The sequence below is a fragment of the mitochondrial genome of Nicotiana tabacum (genome assembly GCF_000715075.1).
Source record: "Nicotiana tabacum mitochondrion, complete genome".
Lineage (NCBI taxonomy): Eukaryota > Viridiplantae > Streptophyta > Magnoliopsida > Solanales > Solanaceae > Nicotiana > Nicotiana tabacum.
The window spans coordinates 40,619-65,000 of NC_006581.1; the positions used below are offsets into that span (position 1 = coordinate 40,619).

At 44.3% G+C, this 24,382-nt stretch overlaps 9 protein-coding genes across 9 annotated transcripts in view, besides 1 other annotated feature.

The window, feature by feature from the left end:
* nad1 (NADH dehydrogenase subunit 1) lies at positions 1-4,189 on the bottom strand (one part of a trans-spliced gene, as the record gives it; the window's edge cuts it). Coding sequence (YP_173351.1) covers positions 3,931-4,189 — 259 coding nt within the window.
* On the bottom strand, positions 248-1,429 carry cob (apocytochrome b). Its single transcript has one exon. The coding sequence runs from the start codon at positions 1,427-1,429 to the stop codon at positions 248-250; it is 1,182 nt and encodes a 393-aa protein (YP_173366.1).
* rps14 (ribosomal protein S14) lies at positions 2,724-3,083 on the bottom strand. The gene has a single exon. The coding sequence runs from the start codon at positions 3,081-3,083 to the stop codon at positions 2,724-2,726; it is 360 nt and encodes a 119-aa protein (YP_173367.1).
* orf121a (hypothetical protein) lies at positions 2,805-3,170 on the top strand. Its single transcript has one exon. It carries the CDS (start codon positions 2,805-2,807, stop codon positions 3,168-3,170), a length of 366 nt encoding a protein of 121 aa, YP_173368.1.
* rpl5 (ribosomal protein L5) lies at positions 3,085-3,639 on the bottom strand. The gene has a single exon. It carries the CDS (start codon positions 3,637-3,639, stop codon positions 3,085-3,087), a length of 555 nt encoding a protein of 184 aa, YP_173369.1.
* Positions 4,190-7,931: 3,742 nt separating the features above from the next.
* Positions 7,932-8,417, top strand: orf161 (hypothetical protein). The gene has a single exon. The coding sequence runs from the start codon at positions 7,932-7,934 to the stop codon at positions 8,415-8,417; it is 486 nt and encodes a 161-aa protein (YP_173370.1).
* A 6,842-nt stretch (positions 8,418-15,259) lies between these two features.
* Positions 15,260-15,658, bottom strand: orf132 (hypothetical protein). Its single transcript has one exon. The coding sequence runs from the start codon at positions 15,656-15,658 to the stop codon at positions 15,260-15,262; it is 399 nt and encodes a 132-aa protein (YP_173371.1).
* Positions 15,659-16,343: 685 nt separating this feature from the next.
* Positions 16,344-24,382: part of a repeat region (repeat 1) that runs on past the window's edge.
* Positions 17,549-17,908, bottom strand: orf119a (hypothetical protein). Its single transcript has one exon. The coding sequence runs from the start codon at positions 17,906-17,908 to the stop codon at positions 17,549-17,551; it is 360 nt and encodes a 119-aa protein (YP_173372.1).
* orf120 (hypothetical protein) lies at positions 18,156-18,518 on the top strand. Its single transcript has one exon. The coding sequence runs from the start codon at positions 18,156-18,158 to the stop codon at positions 18,516-18,518; it is 363 nt and encodes a 120-aa protein (YP_173373.1).

The following is a 24,382-nucleotide window of genomic DNA, read 5'->3' on the forward strand; positions in this document are numbered from 1 at the left end:
CGAAGGCTCTCTCTCTCGCTCTGTGGTCTTGTGTAAAGCCTTTCCGCCTATCTATTATTTTTTTTATCTTTATAATAAGTAAGCAGATCGAAAGCACGAAAAGGAATGTCTTAGCGTGCCCTTACTCTAATTCGAAATCCGTCTCTTTCTTTCTATTCTAATTCCTCTCCCTTCATTCCTCGATCCGCTTGTAAATTCTTGGTGTAATACTCACTCGTAAATGATTGGTGTCAGAATTTCTCACTAATCAGGTGTGATCAGTCTCATCCGTGTAAGAATTAGGAATTCCTCTTCCAACTCGTCCCAGAATGGGCGTTATGGCAAAGAACAAGAAGAAAACTAAAGGAGAAATTTGTCCAATAGTAACAAAGGGTGCCTCCACAGGTTGACATCCGATCCAACCTAGTAGTAAGCAATCCGCCAAAAGCAACCAAAATATTCCTTGGTGAATCGGGCGAAAACTTGAACTACGTACATACATACTTTTAAAAAAGGGTAAAGCCAACAGACATATAAAAACTGGTGCTATTGCGGCTACACCTCCCGCTTTGTCAGGTATACTACGAAGAATGGCATGGATCGGTAGGAAATACCATTCTGGCACAATATGAGGCGGGGTGGACATCGGATTAGCAGGTATATAATTGTCGGGATGCCCCAAAACATTAGGAGCATAAAAAATCCAAATGGAAAAAAAGATAGCAAAAGCTACCCAACCTACTAGATCCTTTACATAAAAATAAGGGTAAGAAGCAATTTTATCCATCTCTGAATGTACACCCAATGGATTATTGGATCCATATTGATGCAATGCGGCCAGATGAAGAAGACTGGCGCCTACTAAAATAAAGGGGAGTAAATGATGAAGACTAAAAAAACGATTTAAGGTGGCATTGTCCACGGAGAACCCACCCCAAAGCCAAGTCACTATGGTATCTCCTACTACAGGTATGGCGCTAGCTAAGCTTGTAATTACTGTAGCTCCCCAAAAGCTCATCTGACCCCAAGGTAGTACATATCCTATAAAAGCTGTCACAATCATTAATAGGAAGATTACAACTCCGAGACACCGAACAAATTCCCTAGGACTGCTATAACTGGCATGATATAGACCACGAAAAATATGAAGGTGAACCACAATGAAAAACATACTTGCCCCATTAGCATGCATATAACGGAGCAACCAGCCCCCTTCAACATCTCTCATAATGTGTTCTACGCTGTTGAAAGCTAGATCCACATGAGGTGTGTAATGCATAGCTAAAAAAACGCCAGTCACTATCTGAATGACTAAACAAATACCAGCTAACGAACCGAACCCCCACCAATAACTAAGATTGCTCGGGGTTGGATAATCTATCAAATGCTGATTAAGTGTGGAGGATATAGGTTGTTTAAGAAGAGAGAGTCGTTGGTTCCTTATAGTCATTTATTTATTTATCTTTTCTATCGTGACAACTCTAGTTCCCCCACCTTTTAGCGTTCTGGGGCCCTACTATGTATTCAAATTAGAGTACCCTTTCTTCCACTTCCGAAGGATGGAGGGGGTATACAGCGAAAAAAGCGTCGAAGGGGTCGGATCACCCTGGGTTACTGAAGAGTCGTCCGACTTCTCGGTGACCGAATAAGAGAGGTTTTTACCGCTTTCTCTTCTCTCCAGCACTCTCGGACTGATCATCTTGCTGCAACAAAGCAAGCTTAGGAATGAATCTAATGGAAATTTTTGTCTCTGTCCGCTTGGAAGATTATTCTTTCCTCCTCGGTGAAAGAGGGCAAAAAAGGTGTGTGGGAGAAAGAATTCTAAAAGGAGAGAAGATTTCGTCCACCAAGCGGGACAGAGTGCGACCCCTAAGCAATTGGGGGTTCTCGCTCATCTCTTGGGGGTCCATCTCATCTGAAAACTTTTCCTCTTCCATTAGCATAGCTAAATTTGAATAGGATGAATCAGCCTCAGGAAAAGTAAGCCCCCTTGCCTTGATTTAATTTGGCTTCGCTGCGCCCTGAATCAATCAAAAAGCTTATTGATTTGATTCATCCCATTTCATTTATTTGGGCGAGAGGGAGGCTGTGAGTCACCTGGGCTACGGATTTTTCCGTTGGTTGATTCTCGAAATCACCTCTTGAAAAAAAAAGGCCCTCGGGTCCAGACCCACAAATGAATAGGAAGCGAGGCGAGGGTCCTTCATTAAAGGGGGGAAAAGAGGGGTGGGGCTTTGTTCTGGGGGGGCCGCCTTGCGCAGCTTTAGAAAGGAGAGAATTTCAGAAAGTCATTCTCTCCAACCTTTTCTATCTATCTTTAGAAGTAGGGCGAGAGAAAGTCAATATGATATTTGCGTTGGTTTTTCCAACGAAACTAAGCACTTTTCTTCTTTCTCATTCGGAAGGCTCATCCCCACACCCTGACTTCAATGATGGGAACAACCTCCGCACTCCGGCGCTCCACTGAACAACAGTTCTCCGCCTTACTATATTTAGAATAGTGGTCGATCCTTCGGGAGTTACATTCGTAACTTAATGTAATGTTATGTTCACGCGGTGATATTCTATCTTTCCAAGAGTACTACCCTGTACGTAGTCTATGTCTGGGGAGCATACTTGACAGGAGATAGACACAGGCGGTAGAGGGGTCCCCCACTTCGATTCCCGCCCCGTTAGCATCTACGATCCTAGATAAGGGATTAGTCCGTTAGGTCTTTTCGGTCCGGAGCCGGCTGGTAATGGACCTACTTACCTTGCTTGTAGACCTGCTGCGGAGCTAACCCTTGTTCTATTGGTTTGGTGGTTGCTACCAAGACGATTTCTTTATGCCCATCAAAGGACCTCGAGATGCTAATCCACGAAAAAGGATACGAGAAATTTTTCTCATATACAGAACGAGGGCGACCCGTGTAAATACATCGGTTTCTTACTCGTGCAAAGGAACTCTTTCTTGGCAACTTGGACAACTTATAACGATGTTTGTCCCGCATATCACTAGGAAGATCGGGATCTTTACAAAGGGCTTTATAAAGCTTTCGTCTCAATTCATATTTAGCCGCGAGCAATCTACGTTTGTGATCTCGTATATTTCGCTTCTCCGACATCTTACTGAGTTTCCCCCTCATCTTTTTGCAAAAAGCCGCTCCACGGTGGTAAAGTCTCATCTTGTGTGTTGGCCGAAGTTACAATAGTAACATTGAACCCTCGAATATGTTCGAAGATCTCGAAATGATCTTCCAGTTCGGGGGAGAATTCGCAAAATTCCGTTTCCATCGAGAATAGAATTGACCTTTCCCTTATTTCGACCGGAGAATCTAACAGAGACATTACTGTGGATATTCTGACCAAAAAATTAGACATTCCATGCCCTCGGAGAGTGCTTTGTCGTGCTAGGTCACTGACATATCCTTTTTTGTCTTTATTTGACCCCAAGAATGGATTGGATCGAAACGACTTTCCTGTTGAAGCCCTTTGTGTCTGTATTAATTTCTGACCGCACGGAATCTCCATAGCCAATTTTCCATTTTTGATAGAAGGTGCTGTCTTTGGTACTACTATTATTTTACACGATCCAGGAACTTCCATAACGTTGGCGTGATTCGGTTTGAGCAACAGATCCTGACGTGAGAGATTTTCGTAATGAAAATAGAGTGGAAACATGAGTTGATCCATAATGAGTATTAGATTGAAGTTCTCTTAAAGAAGACCGCCAACTCCTATCCCGAAGATACAAAGCGCCCGGTCCTCTTCTCTTGTGTCGAAGTGTAGTGTAGTGTGGTGAGGTTTTGCCTCACAGAAAGAGTGGGAAATTGGGAGAAAAAAACGAAGAATTTCGAATCTAAAAATAAAAAGAGATTTTTTTTTCCCCAACGACAAAGGAACTTACGGGCGGGGCATTTTCGGGGACTAGCCCGCTTCCCATTACTCAATAGGGCAATTCCTCGCACATAATTAAGGGAGCCATTGAAAGGTGACTAAAACACCAGAAACGGGGACTACCCGAGCTAATGATAGAGGCAAGAACACTTTCCGGCCAAGTCCCATTAATTGATCATAACGATATCGTGGAAATGCTGCACGGACCCATATATATAGGAACAGAAAAAGAATCACCTTGATACTAAACCAGATCGAGCCCGGGATCTTCTTGGAAATGGGAAGATCTAGGATAGGCGGCCAACCTCCTGGAGAGAGCGATGTGCATAGACCAGGTGAGTAGGGATGCAGCTCCGTGGACCGCTCGTCGGGCCTGATAGGTGGTGGTATCACACCCTTCTCAAAGGAACCGTACGTGACACTCTCGCGTCATACGGCTCCGTCCCGGAAGCAGGACCTTCCCTTTCCTTTGACCAACGGGTCCTCAAACCTTTATGATTTCGTGCCGAACCTGGTCTCCATCTTCGAACTTCTCGTTCGATGAGACCCCAGGTCTCGCTGTTTCCGTTTTCTAGGTCACGCCTTAACCTCGTTAGAAAGCGGAGTTGGCTAGCTGCCGGCATATCTTTTACGTCACCGGCCACATAGTCCGCAGCGTCTTTCACTGCATCGCATTTGCCGGGGCTGAATCCCCTTTCTTGAGCGATCGCCTTCGCTCGTTGGCAGAACGCCTTGATGCGTGCGTCTAGTTTGTTGGGGTGACACTCCGCTTCTTTATACTCTTTGGAGGCGAGAAACTCCCCTTCCCTTCTCCTTTCTTACTCTTCCGAGGATGGTTCAGGGGGAGCCGGTTCCGCCTCCGGCTGAGGAGGGAAATTTCAATCGATACGCGGTAGCTTCGACGAGCTGGGACGTGGAAGTGAAAACCCTAAACTTTAAACCCTACCCTTCTTTGCTACTCACTATCTAAGGAGCAAATCCGAAGTCGGTTCTCAAGGCCCAGAAGCTCGGGGATTGAATACCCCTATGTTCCAAGTGACTAGCTTGGCTGGTGATGCGTTCACCCACTTGCACGCTTCCTTGCAAGCACGAAATCCTTAGTTCGCCCGCTACCACACGGGCCGGTGTACTCTTATCGCTAACCCCGAGAGAGGCTATACTCTAACAGCCAACCGACTCATTATTCCTGGCCGCAAGGATTAAGAAATAGCAATGTATCAGGGGCTGAGCGTACCTTCCGCTCAGGAACAAGAAATGGAGCTATTAAGTTAAGGTGCCGCTTTCCTTTTTCTAGCTCTTCTTTGGGTTCCCTATCGATGCGTGTATGCCTTCGTCGAAGAAAGAAGGGGAATCACAAGAAATTTTCATAGACCTAGGCCTAATTCCATCGATGAATCATTCGAGAACGAATTTAGCGAGACTAATCTAATCTTATTCAACCTTAGATGGGAATTAGGGCGAAGCCTGGGGCGGTCTCTGCCTTCTTAAGACGCGTTACACCAACTTGAAGTCTGATTTTAAAATCTCTCTCTACCTTCAGAAAACTTCTCGCGCCCTTCTCGTAGTTTTGACTTGCTCTTAGGCTACCGTTGACCGGCTTCGCGAGACCATTTCGGTCTACACACACATGGCTAAGCGCTATTGGGCGGAGCTTTCTCAATCCAAGCTAACTAATAGAAGAAAAGAGAAGAAAGGAAGATCTTATAAGAGACTCACCCCATCTTTACATAAGCAATTTCTTGAACGGAAAAAATAGATGCTTTCATGGACTACTTTGACTTTAGGGATTTGCTTCATCATTAGCTAAAGAAGAGAGAGAAGGGGGAAGCTTAGTCTAATTGTCCGAAGTGATTCTTTCTTGATTGGATGCCAGCTTTCTCTTAATTCCTATCGTGCACTTACATACAAATCTATAGGTAGTTCATCTCCTTCTAAGAAAAATATCCAAAGTTTTCATTTTTGATCGAATTCCGTCTAGTAAGCCTCGAGATCTTACAGATGCTGTTGAGAATCGTCATTAACCAATCATGTATCGGACGCACCATCCCTTGAAGTAAGTAAAGGGCGCAAAGATGCGGATTTGACCCGCACCCTCTTTCTTTTTCTTTAAATAAAGAAAGTGGTGGCTAGATTCGCGTTCCCTTTCCAGACTATCAAGGATTTCAAAGATCTTTCATACTGTGCCCAATCCCGAAATTGGTTCTATACATATGACCAGCAACGAGAAAAATAAATGCAATAGCTAAATGGCGATGGGCAATATCAGTCAGCCACAGACCCCCAGTTACAGGATCTAATCCTCCACGAAAAGTAAGAAATTCCGCATATTTTGACCAATTCAAGGTGAAAAATGGGGTTGCTCCCTCGGCAAACTGGGATAAAGTTGAGCCAAAAGATCTCGATTCAAGATAAATTCATGAGGAAGTGGTAGCTCTTTAGGATCTACTCCAGCGTTTAGAAATTGGTTAATCGCTAAAGATAGATGTACTTGATGCCCCGCCCAAGAGAGAGACCCAAGTCCTAGTAGCCCTGCCAAATGGTGATTCTGGTAGTGAAAGAAAGCCCATACCTAACTCGCTATGCTTGGCGCGGTCCCGTGCTACGCTATTTGATCGAGATTCGAAATACCCTTCCTCGCCGCCACCTTCCTTCAGAGGTAGCCCGATTGGAATCCGACTAATCCGGATTCGCGTCGCGTAGGGCCCATTTGGGGGAAGCGCTCCTTACCAAGGATTTATCCATTCCCATGGCTCGAAACCGAGACCTCTGGTTAAAGGCGGAGCAGCCTCATCCACTGCACCACATCCTTTGGTGGTTTCCATCTTCAGTTGTCTTCAACTTGTGACTGAAAACAGCAAAGTCTAACCTAAATAAAACTTACCCACATCCCGTGTCACATCCGGTGTGTACATCAAACCAATGAATGCAAGACATGTATGTATATACACACTGTGATATGTATTATAACCCCCAATAGCAAACAAGAAAAATTAGGATTACCAAACGGAATTTTGTTCTTCATCTGCCATGTCACTCTTTGGATTCTGCATTTGTTCTTATCATGTTCTTTGTGACGACCCGAAACCTCGAAATTTTCTTTTTGAGGGAAAAATGGTAATTTGACCGAACCCGTAGGTTCGAGCCGTCATTTACGACTTATCGGGACTGGTCGGATCGATTTCCAAAGGTTCCGGATGAGTTTGTGCGAAACTAGTCACTTAAGTGGTTAAGAAGGGTTCCGACAATCAAAACCGGGCAAACGAGGTCGAAACTGTAATTTGACGACGCATACAGGTTCGTGTCGTCATTTGTGACCCATAGGAACTGGAATCGTGACCAAGGTAGTGGTAGTTGGTTGGCGATGAGTACGAACGACAGGTACCTTCCTTTTTGTGGAAGATCCTTCCATCCTTGGAGACAAGTCTACACTCTTTTCAATCTTAGTAGAAGTTTTAGCCGATGAGGAGAGCTCAGTGGGAGCTAGAGCACCACTCTCAGCTTCTGTCTGATCGAAATCATCGAAAAGCCATAGGTCGGAGTGCGCGTACTAAGACTAAGGCTAGAGCTCACTTCTTCCTTACTAGACCGATTGCCATGAATGAATGAAGAGGCTTGACTTTAGCTACAGGGCCGGGGGAACAAATAGGCGTGGGGAAGAGTCTGCAACAAAATCAATTGAATAGACAGAGAAGTCCGGTAAGCCTATCGATTCAAGCAAGTCCGACTAGTTTAGGCGCCGCCTTCCAGACTTCTAAAAGCGGGTGGTTTTAAGTCCAGAGCCCTATTCTGGTTACAGAGTGCGGGTAGCCGACAAGTAGGTTAGCAAACTGGTGAATCAATAGGCTTTGCTCCTGCCTTCGCTTCCAGGAGGAATCCTATCATCCATGGTGAAGATATCGTATAATAAGAAATTACTTAAGTCATCGGTTCGAATCCTGTCCCCGCCTAATCCATCTGAGGCCCGGCCTCAAGATTTGAGATTCCGTAAGTAACTCAGTGCAAGGACTTGGAAGAAGAAAATGAAATAGGAACAAGCGCGCTGGTTGTTTAGTTCGAAATGGAGATTCCTTTCCCCTATGATTCTAGGAACAATCCTCACCGCCCTTTCAATTCTATCCATAAGCCTCTATCGAAGAAGCCAATTAAACAAAAGAAAGAAAGGGGACGATGACCTTATGCTTGAACAGCCTTCTTCTCAAAAGAAGCGAAGACGACTCGAAGAGGGAGAGGCCGAAGGGGGAAATGGAAATAAGGCGGAAGGAAATGGGGATGCACCTCTTCTTCAAGAAAAGGAGGCTCCTATAACCCTTGAATTTGAAGGAATTCAAGTAAGCTTAGCCCCTGTACAGGATGGGGGGGAAGTTCAATTAGAAGAGAATGACCCCCTTTTTGACTTTCCACTTGCTAACGAACTTCTACCTCAGCTAAATGCAAACCTTGACCCGGAGTTGGAGGAAAACGAAGTCTTTCCTAATCTATCTCATAGTATTACTATGAGAATATGGGCTCTTCTCGAAGGAGATGCCGCTAATTCTCCTTCCTTAGGTGTCAAATGTGATTGATCCGGCAGAGTGGATAAAGAATTACCTACACTTTGTATTTCTGCTTAGTCTCGCCTGCTATCGTAAGAATCCTAAAGACCAGGTGACTGGACATCTTGCTTCTTTGCTAGTTCCCTTGAGTGGGTCTAAAACTTCCTTATTCTAGGTTATTTGGTACTGCCTTCTTTTGTGGACTCCTAGGAATTCCGTATAGAGAAAAAGACAGTCTTCAAGTTGAACTAGCTCTAGGGTTGCTGAAACCTCTTTGCCTTCGACGGAGTACATGTTTCTGAAGTTCCATTCTTTCCTAGCGGGGCAAAACCTCTGCCTTAAGGAAAAGTGTATAACCCCAAGGCTACGAACCAAAGGAGAGAGGCTAGGTCTCAATCAATAGAAAGAAAAGCAAAAAGTCTTAGCCCACACTAAAAGAATCAAAATAGTTAACTGGCGAAAAAAAGAGAGAGCGTTGAGAGAATCGGTATGGTCATAGCAAGATCTTTCTTATTACAGCACAACCCACAAAAAAGGAATTGTGTATAGAGAGGAAGTCGCAGCTAAGAAATAAAAAAGGACGATGAAGGGGGAGCTAGCTTTAGTAGAAGTAGGGGCGGGAGATTCAATTAATCGAAATCTTGAAGGTGAAATTTAACCTCTACCTCAGAGGTAGATTAATAGCTTTGCCTTTCCTCATCCCATTTTTTTCTCTTTGATCCCACGCTCTTATCTTCCATTCGTTCTCTGATCGCCTCAGCCGCTCTCCTAGTTATCATTTCCATGACTCTCTTTTTCCCATTCATCTCAAACTTCCTCGTTGTGGGCGAGACTATAGTGTTGAATCTTTTTCCAGTAGCTGTTCTTGCAGTTGCAGTAGTAGCTGTAGTATCATCGAACTAATGGACGGACCGCAATGCAAGTACTAGAACTATGAATTTCTATCAATGTCGGGATAGACAGAGGTCTAGGATAGTACGCTGTCGGAGTGAGACCGGGGTAGAGTAAGGAAGTTAGACCGAAATGAAGGACTCAATTCCTCTAGAAGAAAGGAGAGAGAAAGAAGAACCAATTCTATTTAAGAATATCTTATTTACTAGAATCGGTTGCTACTAGTCCGGGTTACCTCAGAGATAGAGCCATTAGGCGAGAAAAAAGAAGGTAGTTAGTGCACTAACTCAAACCTTGTTCTTGGACGAAATGTCCTGCTAACATAGGGGCACTCCTACTAAGAAATGGAAGAGCCAATTTCTTTCTCTTCGACGACACAATGCCTCACCTGCCCTCTGCTACACATCTCTTTCGTTCGCCCTAGACCCACCCACCAAATGGAACTCTGCCCTTTTTTGTTGGGTTAGAACGAGTATGAAGTCAGGGAGGAAGAAGAGAGGGAAGAAAGAATATAGTAATCTTTACCTTTCCCAGCTCTCAGAAATGGAGAAGGAATCAAAAATCTAGTGAACCCCTCAAACTCCGTAGGTAATTCGAGACAATTCAAGAAGAATAAGATAAGCTAAGACAAAGAACTTGAACATTGACAATAGAAAGTTGAATACTACCATTCTTTCGCGTTGACTCTTCCGCGGAGTAGCCTAAAGAATCCCCTTTTTCGCTTATTACTCCTATAGAACGAGAGATTCGGCAACATTCACTGAGTAAAAAGAAACGTCCACTTTCTTTCATAAGAAAACTTCTTGTAAACTAAGATTAGTCTTAGATTAGGTAGGAAAGGGGATCGCATCACCGACCATATCTATTATTAGTAGGAAGGTAAGTACAAAAAACTATCTTTCTCTATTTGATTGACAATGTAAATCTATTCGGATGATGTGAGAATTTATGTAGCCGAGTCACGAGGACTTCTTCTTCTACTCCCTTCCCGGAAGATAGAGGGAACTTAGCCTCTGACAAAGTAGTAGCTGACATAGGAATAGCTGTCAAAGGAAGAGCTTCCGCTAAGATTCTGACTTATTTGGAAACTAGATTTGCTGCCCCTGCAGACTCTTCTTTTGAAGAATCTGATTCGCTAACATTGGTATACTGAATGGGTCTTCCTTGCCAACCTTCGCTTCTAGAAGGAAGTAAGTAGAAGCTGACCCTCCTACATACATTGCAGGGAAGGACCCCTCCAGTGGCATACTTTATGGAGAAAGGCTTCCATCAGCAGGCAGGTATTTACTTTTATGATACCTTCACGTCTTGTTGTCAAACCTACTACTATTCGTATTATAAATTATCTCGCTTGCACATATAATTGGGCTCTTAAGCAACTGGAGGTCTGTAATGCCTTTTTACACGGAACTCTTGAGGAGGGGGTCTATATGTCTCAACCTCCTGGTTTTCTGGATACCGCTCATCCAGGATATGTCTGCCGACTTCACAAAGCTCTTTATGGACTGAAGCAAGCTCCCAGAGCTTTTTTCACTTGTTTCAGCACTATATTGTGCTCTAAAGGGATTCCGTGGCAGTGCCTGTGATACCTTTTTATTCATTCGTCACACATCTGGGGATAGTATCTACCTTCTTTTATATGTCGATGATCTTTTTCTCACAGGTAGTGATCAACAGGGAATACTTGCTCTTCTTTCGTTCTTGCATGCTCATGAAAATATGAAAGACTTGGGCCTTCTCCACTACTTTCTTGGTATGGAAGTGTATCGGCAGGGGCGCACTCTTATCCTTCGTCAGCGGAAATATGCCCTAGATCTCTTGCCTCGTGCAGACATGCTTGATTCTCGTCCTTTGGCCACTCCTCTTACTAGTGGTACCGAGCTTCCCAAGTTGGATGTCACTTCCCTCTCTGATCCCACCTATTTCATTCTTCTATTGAGTCGGCTAACTGTAACTATAAGCTACACGCCTCGAACTCGTATAAAGATTCTTCCTCTAGGGCCTCCTTTCACCTTTTGTTAGCGACCCTTAAACGTGGGTTCCAGCAGTGCCAGTTCAAGCCTTACCTTTTTCGTTTAGTCTGACTATTTTCCGAATTCTATATATGAATGAAAGCTACGTTTCGGCAAATAGGTCTATTTATATAAACTATCATCCTAAGGAAGAAACTTAAAAACATTAGTTTCACAGCCGAGGTCAGAGCTTCAAGTCAGTAATGTCTCTTTAGCGCCCCATACCCTACTACAATTCTTATTCAATATAATAATATTACTACAATGTCGTGCCGATGTCTCCCTTACGAAATTGAAGATAAGTCTTTTGATTACGGGGGTGACAACCGAGGCTTTTAAGAGAAGTAGCCATAGAGGCTATAAAGAGCTATCTCATATCTAATAGGAATAATCAAATTGTTATGTCTACTGTGGGAGATGGGGTCCCAAGACCATCTCTTCGACGACGTAGATAAGGGGTCCCATCATGGGCGATCTGAGAAGAGAGATGCGGAAGAAGATGTCCTCCTCAACGGGTCAAGCCCTCGCTCAGAACTAAAGGATCCTTAACATCGGCACTCACTGCATAAGCTCATAGGGCAAGATGAAGATCCGGAAAAAGGTTAAACAGATCGTCAACTTCACCTTGGCATGCTTCCATCAGCGCTGAAAAGACAGCATTGAACGAGAAGAGAACTAAGGCAAGGCTGGTGATGTGCCACTGTATGGAGGGCTCAGAGAGAGTAGAAGCACTTTCCTTCACGCTGAGTGTGAACTTCCGATTTCAGGCTGCTCTTAGACCAGGAAGATTGCTTATGACATCAATCAGCTAGGTCCGTCGTATGTCGAAGAGTTTGTCAATGCATGCTTCCCTTTCTTATGCTAAAGTTAGTCTTTAGAAAGTTTTCTGATGAGCAAACTCTTTTTCTTCAGATCCCTTTTAGTAATAAAGAAATGTTTGAGGCCTTTTATCTCGTCCAAGGCCTCAAACCTGATATCTGAGAGGAGATGTCTTTGGGAGCTGCTAAAGAAAGTGTCTAAACGCATTCAGGGACCATGGTTGGTCACCGGGGACTTCAATTGGTCCTTTCTCTCTCCTCTTTCACCAGTGAGTGGTGAGTTTCCCTTTTTTTTCTAGGTAGGTACCTCTTGGATTCGGACTTTGTTCCAACAGCTGCCATACGTGAGATCCTGATCGTCTTCCTCCCAGTGTTGTTGCCTGCTGGGGGAAGGAAGGAAAGTAGGGCTTCCTTCCAGGACCGGAGAAGCTTGTAAAGATCCAACAGATTATGAAGGATTTTTCCGACGAACCACATCCTACTTCGATAGCAAAGACAAAGCTATTGAAAGCTTTAAGAGAGTGGGAAGACCACCGCGGATAAAAAGATTGGGCTCACAGACTACTTCAGGGCTGGAGTGAAGAGCCACAAAAGAACCTGTCAGGAACTTATAAAAAAAGGACCGAGAACTACATAGGGTCTGAGACTCACTTCCTTGAAAAGAGGGAGAGGGGTTATGTAGGCAGTAGCCGTTCAAGAAATGTAGCGGTTGCTCGACCAAAGCCGGTCAATAAGACAGATCCGGATCCTAGTGCTTTCGAGATGGTTCGATCGATAGCAAAGATAGGGAAAGAGCAGACTTCCAACAAGCATTAGCTCTCCCTGAAAAGGAGGTGATCCAGCCACACCTTCCAGTACGGCTACCATGTTAGGACTTCACTCCTGTCACTAGCCCTGACTCGGGCATCCCTTTCAGGTGCAGTTGACGTACAATTTAGGTAATTTATAAGGACTAAACGTACTGATGAAAGGGAAAACTTAGGAAAGAATAGCTAAGGGGAATCCTTCGTTTGAGGAAAGAGATGATAAATTCAGTCATGAAAAAAACCAGTTTGTTTTAAGGCTCTCATGAGGCCTTAGGGCGAATTCCTCTCACATTGGAAACTGCGCTCAATTCCTATATTATTCGCGCACCTACCTACCACAATCCGGTTCCAAGTCCTTTATTAAAAAATATAGGAGTAGTTCAACTTTTCTCTCTTCGGGACTAAGAGAACTTACTTACTAACTAATTGAAAAAAAAAAAGACAAATAGAACGAGGTTTTTTTTTACGTGATCAGAAATCACCCGTCGGTGATGAACCAGTACGCACTTAGGATAGCACTTCAGGAGAGTGAGATCCAAGTGGCATATCAAAAAGACTTATCAAAATCGCCACCATACGAGACTTGCAAGGCATGCCCGCCAGAAAGTGAAGAGAGGTTTATAAGCACCCCGACTTAGGAATCATGACCCACCGAAGAAAAGAAAAAAGTATACCGCGATGCACCTCTCTTTGGTTAAGCTTTTGAAGATGCCTAAATTCACTTTCGCCGCATCGAGGACTTTTTCAAAGATCCGGAGCCAAGCCTGCGCACCAAAGCGCTCGAAGATCAAGAATCAGTCTTTCATTGTTAAATAGACTGGAAGTCTTTGGCTAGTGCGCTGACCTATTTGCCTTCACCTAAATAAAGACAGAGCGTTTTAGGAAGGTTGGCGCCTGGTGTCTAAACCGGAGACATCGCACCGGAATGCATCTCCCACCGCAGACAAGAATCCGAACTGAGGAAATTCAAAAAAGAAAATAAAGTCTCTCGGGGAAAAGAAGTAAAATTCGCTATTTCCGACAGCTACGGTAGTAGAGAAGGAGAGGCACTACTTATGAGAAAGAGGAGTTCTCTCTTCTACTCCCGGGTATTGAACCGGGGTGCTTTGGTACTAGACTGGGCGGGCGAGCCATAATCACAGGGGGAGAAAGGCGCAGATCTTTTCATCCTCCGCCAACAAGCAGAGCCGACACCGAGCTACTTCGTACCTTTTTCATTCAAACGGGAATGACTCCACTCTCAGTCCCAGTGTGGCTTAGACTAGTAGAAGGCGTAAGGATGCTAGACCGCTGCTCAATACTGGATAATCCACGTTCATCGGTCTGCAGCAAGCACTGACTTTTAGGGGGCGGCAACTAAAGAGGTAGCGAGACTAAGCGCAATTTCAGGAAGAGTTGGACCCTTGCCTCTAGGCTTCCTTCTACCCTTATGCTAAAGGACAGAAAAAACAACTTCTTTCTTTATATTATTTTTTTATTTGGAATAATGGAAAAAGTAGAACCCTACTAAAGAGTGGCTTTCAGCTCCTCCCCCTTCTTTCATTCAGCGACTAGGTACGCACTTCGCCATGAAAGATCTTGGTGATCTTCATTTCTTTCTTAGGAATCGAAGTCAAACGTACATCAACTTCTCTAGTCTTGACTCAGACTAAATACACCTTGGAATTACTCGAACTCATTTGCAAGACTCCAAGCCATGTCCCACACCCCTTGCGTCTGGCTTAAAGCTCTCTGCATACGAGGGTGCTCCTCTCTCTGATGCAACGGAATATCGTAGCATTGTTGGCGCCCTTCAATACCTCACTCTCACCACCGTATATCTCCAGGCTGTAAAAGGCATCTTACGGTATATGAAGGGTTTTCTTGGGCTTGGCCTAACCATCACTCAGGGACTTTTAACCACCTTCTTTGCATTCTCCGATGCCGACTGGGCTGGCTGTCCCGATAGCAGACGGTCCACTACTTGCTTTTGCGTATTTCTCGGAAACAACCTACTGACTTGGGTTTAAAAAAAAAAAAGAAAAAAGGTATAGTAATATATATATAAAGTCAAAGTTCAATGGTAACGACTTCTTCCATTGACTTCAGGATTGCTTGGTTTCAGGGAAAGTCTCTCGCTCCTCTCCCTCTTTTTCTTGGTAAGGAATTCCTTCTGGAGTTGATCCAGTGGCATCTTAGTTAGGACGAGTGGATTGATTTCCTTTCCACCACGGAAAGAACTGAAAGAAAAAGAGATAGACTGAGATCCAGACATCGCCTAAGAGGAATCAGAGGAATACCCCTTCTTTATAAAAGGTTTGGAACCCTTCCTTGAATGAAGAAAGAACTCTTCTTTATATACACAACTAGATGAATAGCCGCATCGAATAAAGGAAGTAAGAGGAAGGAAGCATCTCTTTTCCTGGGAAGTTAGTCTTTTCATGAGAGGAATTGGTGTTCCAAACCTTCTCCCTCCCTTCCACCGATGAAACTACTCTTGCAAAGTCAAAAAGTCGTATAACCTTCCTTCCAGTCGAATAGATTATATGAAAGCAAAGCCAAGAGGCGATAGTGGCATCGGTCTTCTCGTTCCATGAGTAAAAGGTCCGGAATGGCCTATTTTCATGTCTAAATCGGGAGTTTACGGGCTCTGTAGGGTCTCCATCTATAGGCTCACTAAAGATACTCAAAAGAAAGGGCTTTCTTTGAATAGAAATATGCAATCTTCCTTTAGCCATCTCTTCCTGTCTATTCAAGCCTTGCATCAGTCTGAAATCTATTGGTAATTGATATTTAGGAAGAAGCCCCGTTAAAGCCTAAGTCTAATTCAAAGTAAAGGCTGAACCCGGGCCAATGGCAGTTCAACTGTTCTTTCTAGCAGGTGCAATAGCGCACTAGGATTTCCAAATCTTAAGAACTGGAACTCCTCGGCTTGAGCCGAGTGGGGTGGGGTTTGATCTTTTGCTGCTCCCATTGACCACAGAGGCATGCGAGAGAAAGCGCTGAACAATGATTCAATGATTGAAGAGGCTTTGACAAGACCTCGGCATTCTCGCTTATGTTATTAAGACTCACTTGTCTTCCGGGGCTTGGGCCTACTACCAGAGATCCCATTAATATGGTAGGCCTTGATGATCTCCGAGATTTCTTCTTATGATAAACCAAACGGGTCGGGCCAACTTCCCAAACACTTGCTTTACATTCACGTCTCAGTCTATGCGACTGTCCCTAAGGAAGGGTTTCCATTGGCTTGCATTGATTTGAAACTACTACTATACTAAACCGGCTGAAAGAGCGTAGTTTTGACCTAAGTTCCTTACATTTAAGGTTCCTCTCCTTCGCGGGATAGGGCACATTCCGCCATAACCACGCTTTAAACCTCGATCCAGCTCTCAAACTATATGATCCTCGTCACCAGTCAGCTAATACTGATAGTTGTCCTCCTACGGACCTTTGCCTTCCCTCCGTTTCCACAATAAGAAGAAAAAGAAGAATTTTTCCAACTTTAATATGAACTACGACAAGGAAAATAAATCCTTAGAAAGACAAACATTGGATTGTTTTTGTGTAACATATCAGTTTTTTTCTTTGTCTATTGACTGAGTTCCCCTTTTTAGTTTGCCTTTTCCAATATGTGAGATGTGGGGATGAAGCTCCGAAGCAGGAGCTAGCCTTCAAAGGCGGGCGGAACTTCACTCTTTTTTAGGAGAGCTGCCTACGTACCTTCTCTTTTCAGCAAAAAAAGAATCAAGTCCCACGTAGTTCACAGTTAATCAGTTAAATAGATCGCGTTTAAAAACCAAATAGACTGTTTAGGAGGTATGCGACTTGGACGACGAAAGAGCGCTAGAGCGTGGGTCAGGGTCAGATACGGAGGGGCGAATGCTTCCCGATCACTCTCTCAGAGAGAGAGAGAGCTATTGTACAAGGAAGCTACGTACACATTTTCGAACTGAAAGCGAGATCTTGCAACCACACCCGAAGAAGCACGCAACAAAGCTCTTTTCCTTTCTCATTGAAGTATGCAGCGAGGAATCGAAGGGATGAGACCCGATTCAATTCTGTGATTAAATCAAATTCTTCCCTTCGTTAGTTTACCCACTGTAACTGACTGTCACGTCCAACGAGAAGGGGGGCTTCACCTGATCACTCTGAATCCGCTGATCAGGAAGAGAGAAAGGAAGAGGTTTTTTCTTTAGATAAAGCGGAAGCTCGTTCCTGGCCTCTTTGGCAGTAGCTAATCTGAATTCGTAACCCGCCATCTTTGGGCAGGAGTCGTCAGATCTTGCCCAGGCAATGGAGCGATCGACACTCGCTCGCAAGTTTTAAGAAGTGGTAAGCGCAAGGACAAGTTGATTCAGAAAGGGGAAGAGGAGTAGCCTAGCCTGGTTCTTGTTTGTTTTCCTTAGCGGTATAGTACGGCACATGGGAAATCACAATCAGAGAGAAGTAACGATACGATAGATCCGCAGGAAATAGCGAAGTACATGAATTGTCTATCTCTTTCCTTAGCTGAGAGAGAGGGAGCGAACTCTCGACATGCAGGCATATCTTGTTGAATCAGTCTTTTTCGCCACATCGCGTATAACGGGAATCGAACCCCCTCCGCTGCTGGCGGGCAGATGTATAATGTACTACTTCGATCCAGCAACTTGTTAGGAGTAGGTTTTGGCTTGGGAAAAACCCGTGGATGAGCGAGAATATACGAATATTTTTGTTAGATGGTTTCCCCTTACAGTCTTTTTTGTTAAAATGAATAATGCGGATGGGTGTCTGCTTTCTTTGAGAATTTGGATTGTACAACCAAGAATGTGGCTGAATTCTGGGCCATCTACCGTGGCCTTATGTTGGCATGGGATTTGGGTTACAAGCAGGTCATTCTTGAAACTGATTTTGAATATTGTTTGCATGCTGTGATTCATTTGATTTCCTCTAATCACCCTCAAGCACAACTGATCCAAGCTTGCTGGAATCTTGTTCAAAGGGATTGGCAGTGCTTTTGTAAGCATACTCATAGAGAAGAGAGAAGGTAAGATCGCGGCCGACTGGTTGGCATCTGAAGCTCTGAAGCAGCCGCCAGGTTATCAACAGCTTTTGACCTGTCTGCCTGGACATAAGATACCTAAAGAAGAAGAAAGAAAAGGAAAACATTATTGTAAATGGCACGAGAAATGGACTCACTCTACAAATAATTGTGTAAATTTCAGGAATCTGATTCAAGATTACTTGGACAAAGGTTTGTTCCGGATAGCAGACCGACCAATGGGAATCGAGACATCACCGTTTGCGGGAGCAGTAGAGATCAATATGATGTCTGCTGACCTAAGGAAGTTGTCTGACCCACAGAAAGAGTTGGAGGCGGCTGAGCACATCCCACAAGAGTCAAGCCCAGAAAGCGTGGCAAGTCATTCGCCAAGGCCATTACCAACAACAGGATTATGTTCGAGATGTCAACTTGAAATCTCGATGAATCGAGGAGAAAAGCATCTACCCTTTCGAAAAAGGATGGAATGGCGACCTGTGGTAAGAGAGCCTTTAGCACAAGAGCGAAGGATGACGACTGATTCAATTGCCCTCTCTACTCAATTGATTGAATATAGTTGCGTGAAGCAGCATAAGTGCTAACCTGATCTAAGGAAGGAGGGGGAACGCGAAAGCAAGGCTATTCCGGGGCGTCAAGCGTCTGTAGGCCTATCAGCCATGAAGTACGCATAAGCGGGAATAGGCTAAAAGGACGGTTATAAGGCATCTAGAGGGCCTGTTTTCGGCTGGTCATAACCAGAACTCTTAGGTTAGGGGTCCGCCCTTAGCCCAGTACTTAATAAAGGGAGGCAAGGCGAACTTCTTCTACGTCGAATTCACGAAAATAATCATATGAGAAATCGTCTGATGAAGAGTTCCCTAGCTAGACGATTTTCCACGTGGAATGAATTATGAAAATAGTATGGCAGAATGGTATGATTATACGACTAGAGAACAGATAACCAGGAAAGAAAGGGAGAACCGACCGGGGCCTTGCCCTTACTTTAGCTTTAGGAAGAAATCCAAACTTTGGAGCTCAGCTTAGGGATCAGATATCGATATCGGAAGATCAGGCCCATCACTTCTTCTTGACTTCGATGATTTGCCTGCAGGAGGATCATCGAAGGTTGGAGAAAGAGATAGAAAGCTGACTAGAGTAGGGGGTAGAGGGGCTGTGTATATCTATTCCAATCGGGGTGATAGCTCGACTCGGCAAATGGGAGAAAGATCAAATCGCGCGGGAGAGGGGGTCCCACCCATAATCTAGATTCAAAGTCAAGGTCTTGTTCGGATATTGATCGTAGCAAGCGTCACTTCCTTCATTGGATGGATTCAGGCTTGCTTGTCTCGCTCTCATATTGGAAGGCTAGGTTTGGAACCCTCTAGGAACTGAATCGCTAGAAAGATCTCTTCTTTCGTTTAAACCAAGTGGACCCTAAACCAAAGCTTTGATCGCTGCGCTTCCCCCTTATTGTTAGTCCTCTTACCATACACCACTTCGAATGCTTACTTCCCCCCTTACTTAACATAGGCCGATTCACATCCTTTTTATAGGCAAACTCAGCAGTTGGAAGAACTTATCCCCCTTGCTCGGTCTCCCTTGCACTAAGCTCTTCAGCAAGTCTTCCAGTAAACCGACGACTGGAGTCTGGCCGTCCTGAGTGATAAGCACTACTAAACCTCAGTTCAGTGCCTAATTTCTTCCATAGCACCCTCTATTAGAGGGCAGACTGCTGTCTTGATCGGGCGTAATGCTCCCCCTTCGTCATAAGGCGTGCTTTCTCACCACCTAATGATGATCAAATCACGATCATGGGGTTGCCCGGTTCTAATTCCATATGAAGAATAGAATGGAAATCAAGACCCCGAAGCTTCTTTAGTTCCAGATGATGCGGATCCAATCTCATCTCCTGAGCTATACCTATAACTTATGCAAATTTTTCTTTTCCCGAACTTAGTTAATAAATAAGGCGAGATGGAGACCCTGATTTGGACCCTCGTGATCGAGCTTATGATTGTAAAGAACGCGGAGCCATAGTCAAACGATCCAAACCAGGTTGAGAGCGCCGAAGCTTATCCACCTGAAGCACTCACTTCAACTCCTGTCCTGCAGTGGAAGCTGTAGCCGGAAGCTTCACTGTGGAGGCTGGCGGTCAGATGGAGCTGATTAGATCCACAGCCGAGATGGGGCCATCCCTGGAGTCAAAGAGTTATCACCCGCTGTATCATTGACGCGGACGGGGCTTCCTCGCATCATACCGTCGTTTCATCGAAAGATGATTCGACGTCGTGATGCAAAGGCTGACCGGTTCTGCTTTATCTCTCATGGTTTTCGATATCGCGGGTAGTCCACTTATATCGTAAGATAAGTATGGCTACCTTCGAGTCGATCTTTGAGAGATGTAGCTCCTACTACGGTGTTCAGTCTATTTGTAGTGAATTAACTACACCTTTTCAGCACCTACAAAAGACATATCTCCCGTGGATCTCGGAGATCCCTCTTTCTCGGGGTATTTCCTGGGTCAAGTATTCCGCTCGTTTGCTGTCAGGAATTCAGTAGAGTGGCCTTGAAAGAAGCAAGCCTACTCTTCTTCATGTGTAATGCTTTCTTTAAGGATATCTTTCTTTTCGTAAGCCCACAAGGGATTTCATCAGGGTAAATTCCAATCTAACTATTAAATAAATAATTACGACTAATCGTAAGAGGAACTATTCTATATGTAATCTTCAGAATAGAGCTCTGATACCACTCTAATGAAAGCAAAAATCCCGAGAAAACGTATCTAGAAGAGCTTGAGGATTTTAAGTTACCTTTAGGGCTAGTTAGGTAAAACCTTATATACGCAATTATCAGATCGATCTTTGAAGGACACGATGGAACTTTCCTCCTTGACTTCAGTTTAGGAATATTTTCATCCGGGATTGGAACGACCTATGTTGTAACGGAGGAGAGAAGGTGAACCAGCTTCCTTTGGTCGCCTCTCCCGTCTGGTCGAGTAGCTTTCGCTCCTTCCTACTTACTTTATTATAATATAAGCTTAAGCTGCTACGTGGCCTATTGGGAGCTTTTTAGTCATAGTGGGAGCTTTCGGAAATCACTTAGCAGGTCTTCATCATAGGAAGAGGGAAGAACAAGGGAGAAGATCTTATTTAAAAGAAGACGATTCCAAAAGAAAGTCAAAACGGGGAATAGGATGCCTTAAAGGTAAATAAGAAAGATCCTAAATAAAAATGAAAATACCTGCCTTTCTAATGAGATGTGATCTGTCTAGGGCTAGCTGAACTAAGCCTCATCAGAGGAGGAAAGATTTGCTGCTTTCATACTTCTTCTTCCTGCTACGCCCTTGCTTTCCCACCGCTCCGTGGGGGGCCTTTTCTTCTCACTTGAGAGATGCGATTTGAAAGAAGAGAAGAGGTTCTATCAGTTAATCACCATCCCTTCCTCTAATGAATTAGATCCCATCTGCTAACTATAACTCAACTCCGAGGGAATAATGAAAAGAAAAAAAATCCTCTACTCGAAAGCCGTTGCTGATCTGATCTTTTCTTTCCTGGGCGTGGGCGAGACAAAGTCTTCTTAGTCTTCCGCTTTTTCGGTGATATCTATAAGAAGGAATACCTGTCTCAAGGTAAACAGGAGTTCCCGGCTCAAGCGAAATGATACCGGCGCAAGGTAATTCAATTCTTTAGTTTGTGGCAGAGAGTTTTAGAAGACTCTCGGTTATTAAGGTCACTGCTTAACAAAGCGATCTTGATAGCCGCTGACGTACTAAGGAGTTATGTATTGGAGCTTACCTGTTTGCTCTTACGGTAATGAGGACGGCCCGACGTTCGGGGATGTTGCATTGCGCTTTCTATTTAAAGCAGTGTGCATCCTCGCTTCAGAGGGCTTGTGGCGGAGAATTTAACCATTACTCACTTCGCGTACCCATCTTTCTGACACGCTCCTAGGGTATCATAATCCCCTCTTTTCATCGAAAAACTTATATACATACAAGAGGGATGATTATAGTGATTGTGTTAGTTCAGATCTATCTTTCCTTCGGAACCTTGGCAAAGGTTGTTTGCCTTGCCAAGAAGGATACGTTCTCTAGCATTATCACTCAAGTCTTGGACTTGGATTCTGTGTTGTCTTTGATGTCTGATATTAAGGTAGTCTAATTCCAAACCAACTGCAGTACCTAAGCTATCCTTTAACACATTACCCATTCCATAAATAAGGGGCCCTTACAAGAAGTCCCTAGACTAGGGAGATCAAACATCTCCTCGGGAATAAGACGTAACTCCTGGGGTTTCTTTTATAATAAAAAAAACCAAGATCCCCTTCCAATACGGGCTCAAAGGCCGACCTCTTCCGAGCCAAAGCTAAAAAGGAAGTCGGAGCTTGGTCCACATCGAGAAAAAACGTTCGTAATGAACGGATCTCCGATGGTCGAGCCTGCCAAGGACACGGAACCCAGCACCACCTACCCGAGCCAAGGTACTCAACCTTTGGAAAGGGTCTTTAATGTGAATTGCGAACAACCCACAAGGGTGGTATGATTGAAAGATAGTTTGAATAGGGGCACAAGTCTAGAGCTGTGGTATGGAAAATAGATGAGAAAAAAAAACCTCATCTCTTTACTTAGTCAGAGTCATTGTTTTACTCTTTCTATCTGCATGACTGCTTTCTTATGATGAGTAGTGCCCATCACTTGCCTCTCTGTGCCCTGTATGAAGGAGCATCCACTGCGCTTACTAGTGGGTATGATTAAAGTCAAGAGCGGGTCTCTCAGAAAAAAGGACCTTATCTGTATCTGTCTCTCTTACTCGAACTAGCCACCCCTTGGGAACCGTCTCCCCTTTTACCCTGCAATGAAGGGCGGATGGCTTAGCCTTGCCTTTAGAAAGAAGAAAGAAAAAAAATGCCTTTGAAGGGCTTAATCAATAGGAGAAGATAGCCGCAGACAGAAGTAGCGGCTATTGCTATTTCATTCCCTCCCACTCTTTTAGCTCTGATCGTAAACGCTCTTCTTCCAATAGGAGTTATTCTTTGCCTTGACGCTGTGAGAGCTTCCGGTCCTTGAGTATGAGTACTCCTATCCGCTCTTGGGTTCATAACCGGTCCTATTGAATTAGTTGCACATGAGTACGGTCTTCTCGGGGTCGGGGTTCCCTTTACCGGGATTTCCCCTTGGCAGATAGAGCGGAAACAGAAAGCGATATATCCGCTGCTATTATCCGCTCTTAGGTTGCAGTTGCTCTTTGAGTTCTCTCTTTCTTTCTTTATGGGTCTTCCCCGGCCGTTAGATCAAGATAAGAAAGATAAGAATGGTATTAGATAGATGTCTTCTTCTTTACTGAGGGAGTAGGTATGGGGCGCCCTTACTTTTTGAATGGGTTACCTTAGGCATTACTAACTAATCCACTATGTCCGCTATCGAATAGCCTAGGCAAGATAGAAAGTCTCTCTTATTGTGAGGCTTCCCTTCCCTTACTCTAGGGCTTTTCTTCTCTTCTTCTCTAAGGGCAGTGAAAGCCATCTGATATAGGGCTTTCTCCTGTAATCTGTCTCTCGATAAGAAGCTTTCTTTTGATCCGGGTTAATCTCGTCTTCTTGAAGAATTACGGATTCCTAAACCTAGTAAGGGAAAGCGATTCTACTCCAATTGCATTCATCAGTCGGATGAGAGTGAGAATAGAAAGGAAGCCGGGAGGAAGAATGGAGTATAGCATTACCTCTAGAGTACAACCCGGAGCCTTCTTTTCGTAAACCCTACTCCTGCGCCCCTCAATCCCATATCTACTACTTAGTCAAGCCCTTAACTACTTCTATATCTTAGAACAACCCTGCTCTCTGATCGACGTTTTATAGTCTGCATATCTATGGAAAGAGGAAGCTAGGAGAGGATTCTAAACAATTCTATCGAGCCGAACAACAAAAAGAGAAAGATAGAATACCTTTCTTAGCTAGCCTAGCGTGCTAGAAACCTACAGGGAACAAGAGCCAGATCGAAGACATTCCTTTCATTCTTTTATACCCCTCTCTTCTTAGTTGCTCCTCTTTCTAGGGATCTAATGGTCGTAGACCACCTTCTTGTGACTATGTTGAAGAATTCTTTCCCCCCTTTGAGTTCTCGAGTGAAAGGGTCCAAGCCATAGGAAAATATCCAGTTTCTCTCGCAACATATCTAGTTTATCCTGAAGCAGCATTTCTCGAAGTAGCATTCCCATAAGTAGAGGATGAAACCCTTGCTTGTTTATCCCGACTAGGGTTTATGAATCACTCAAACGAGCCTTTCTAGCCGCATCTGAATCGGCATCCCTATCCATATGTTTATGCGCAGGGGCATCCAAATCCGAATCTGTAGAATCTATTGGGGAATCCCCATCCGCACCCGAATTGGCTAAATCTAGTATAGTGGGTCTTGTTCCGATGCGGGAAAAAATCTTTTTAAAGGGCATCTCGGCGAAAGAGGACTGAGAAC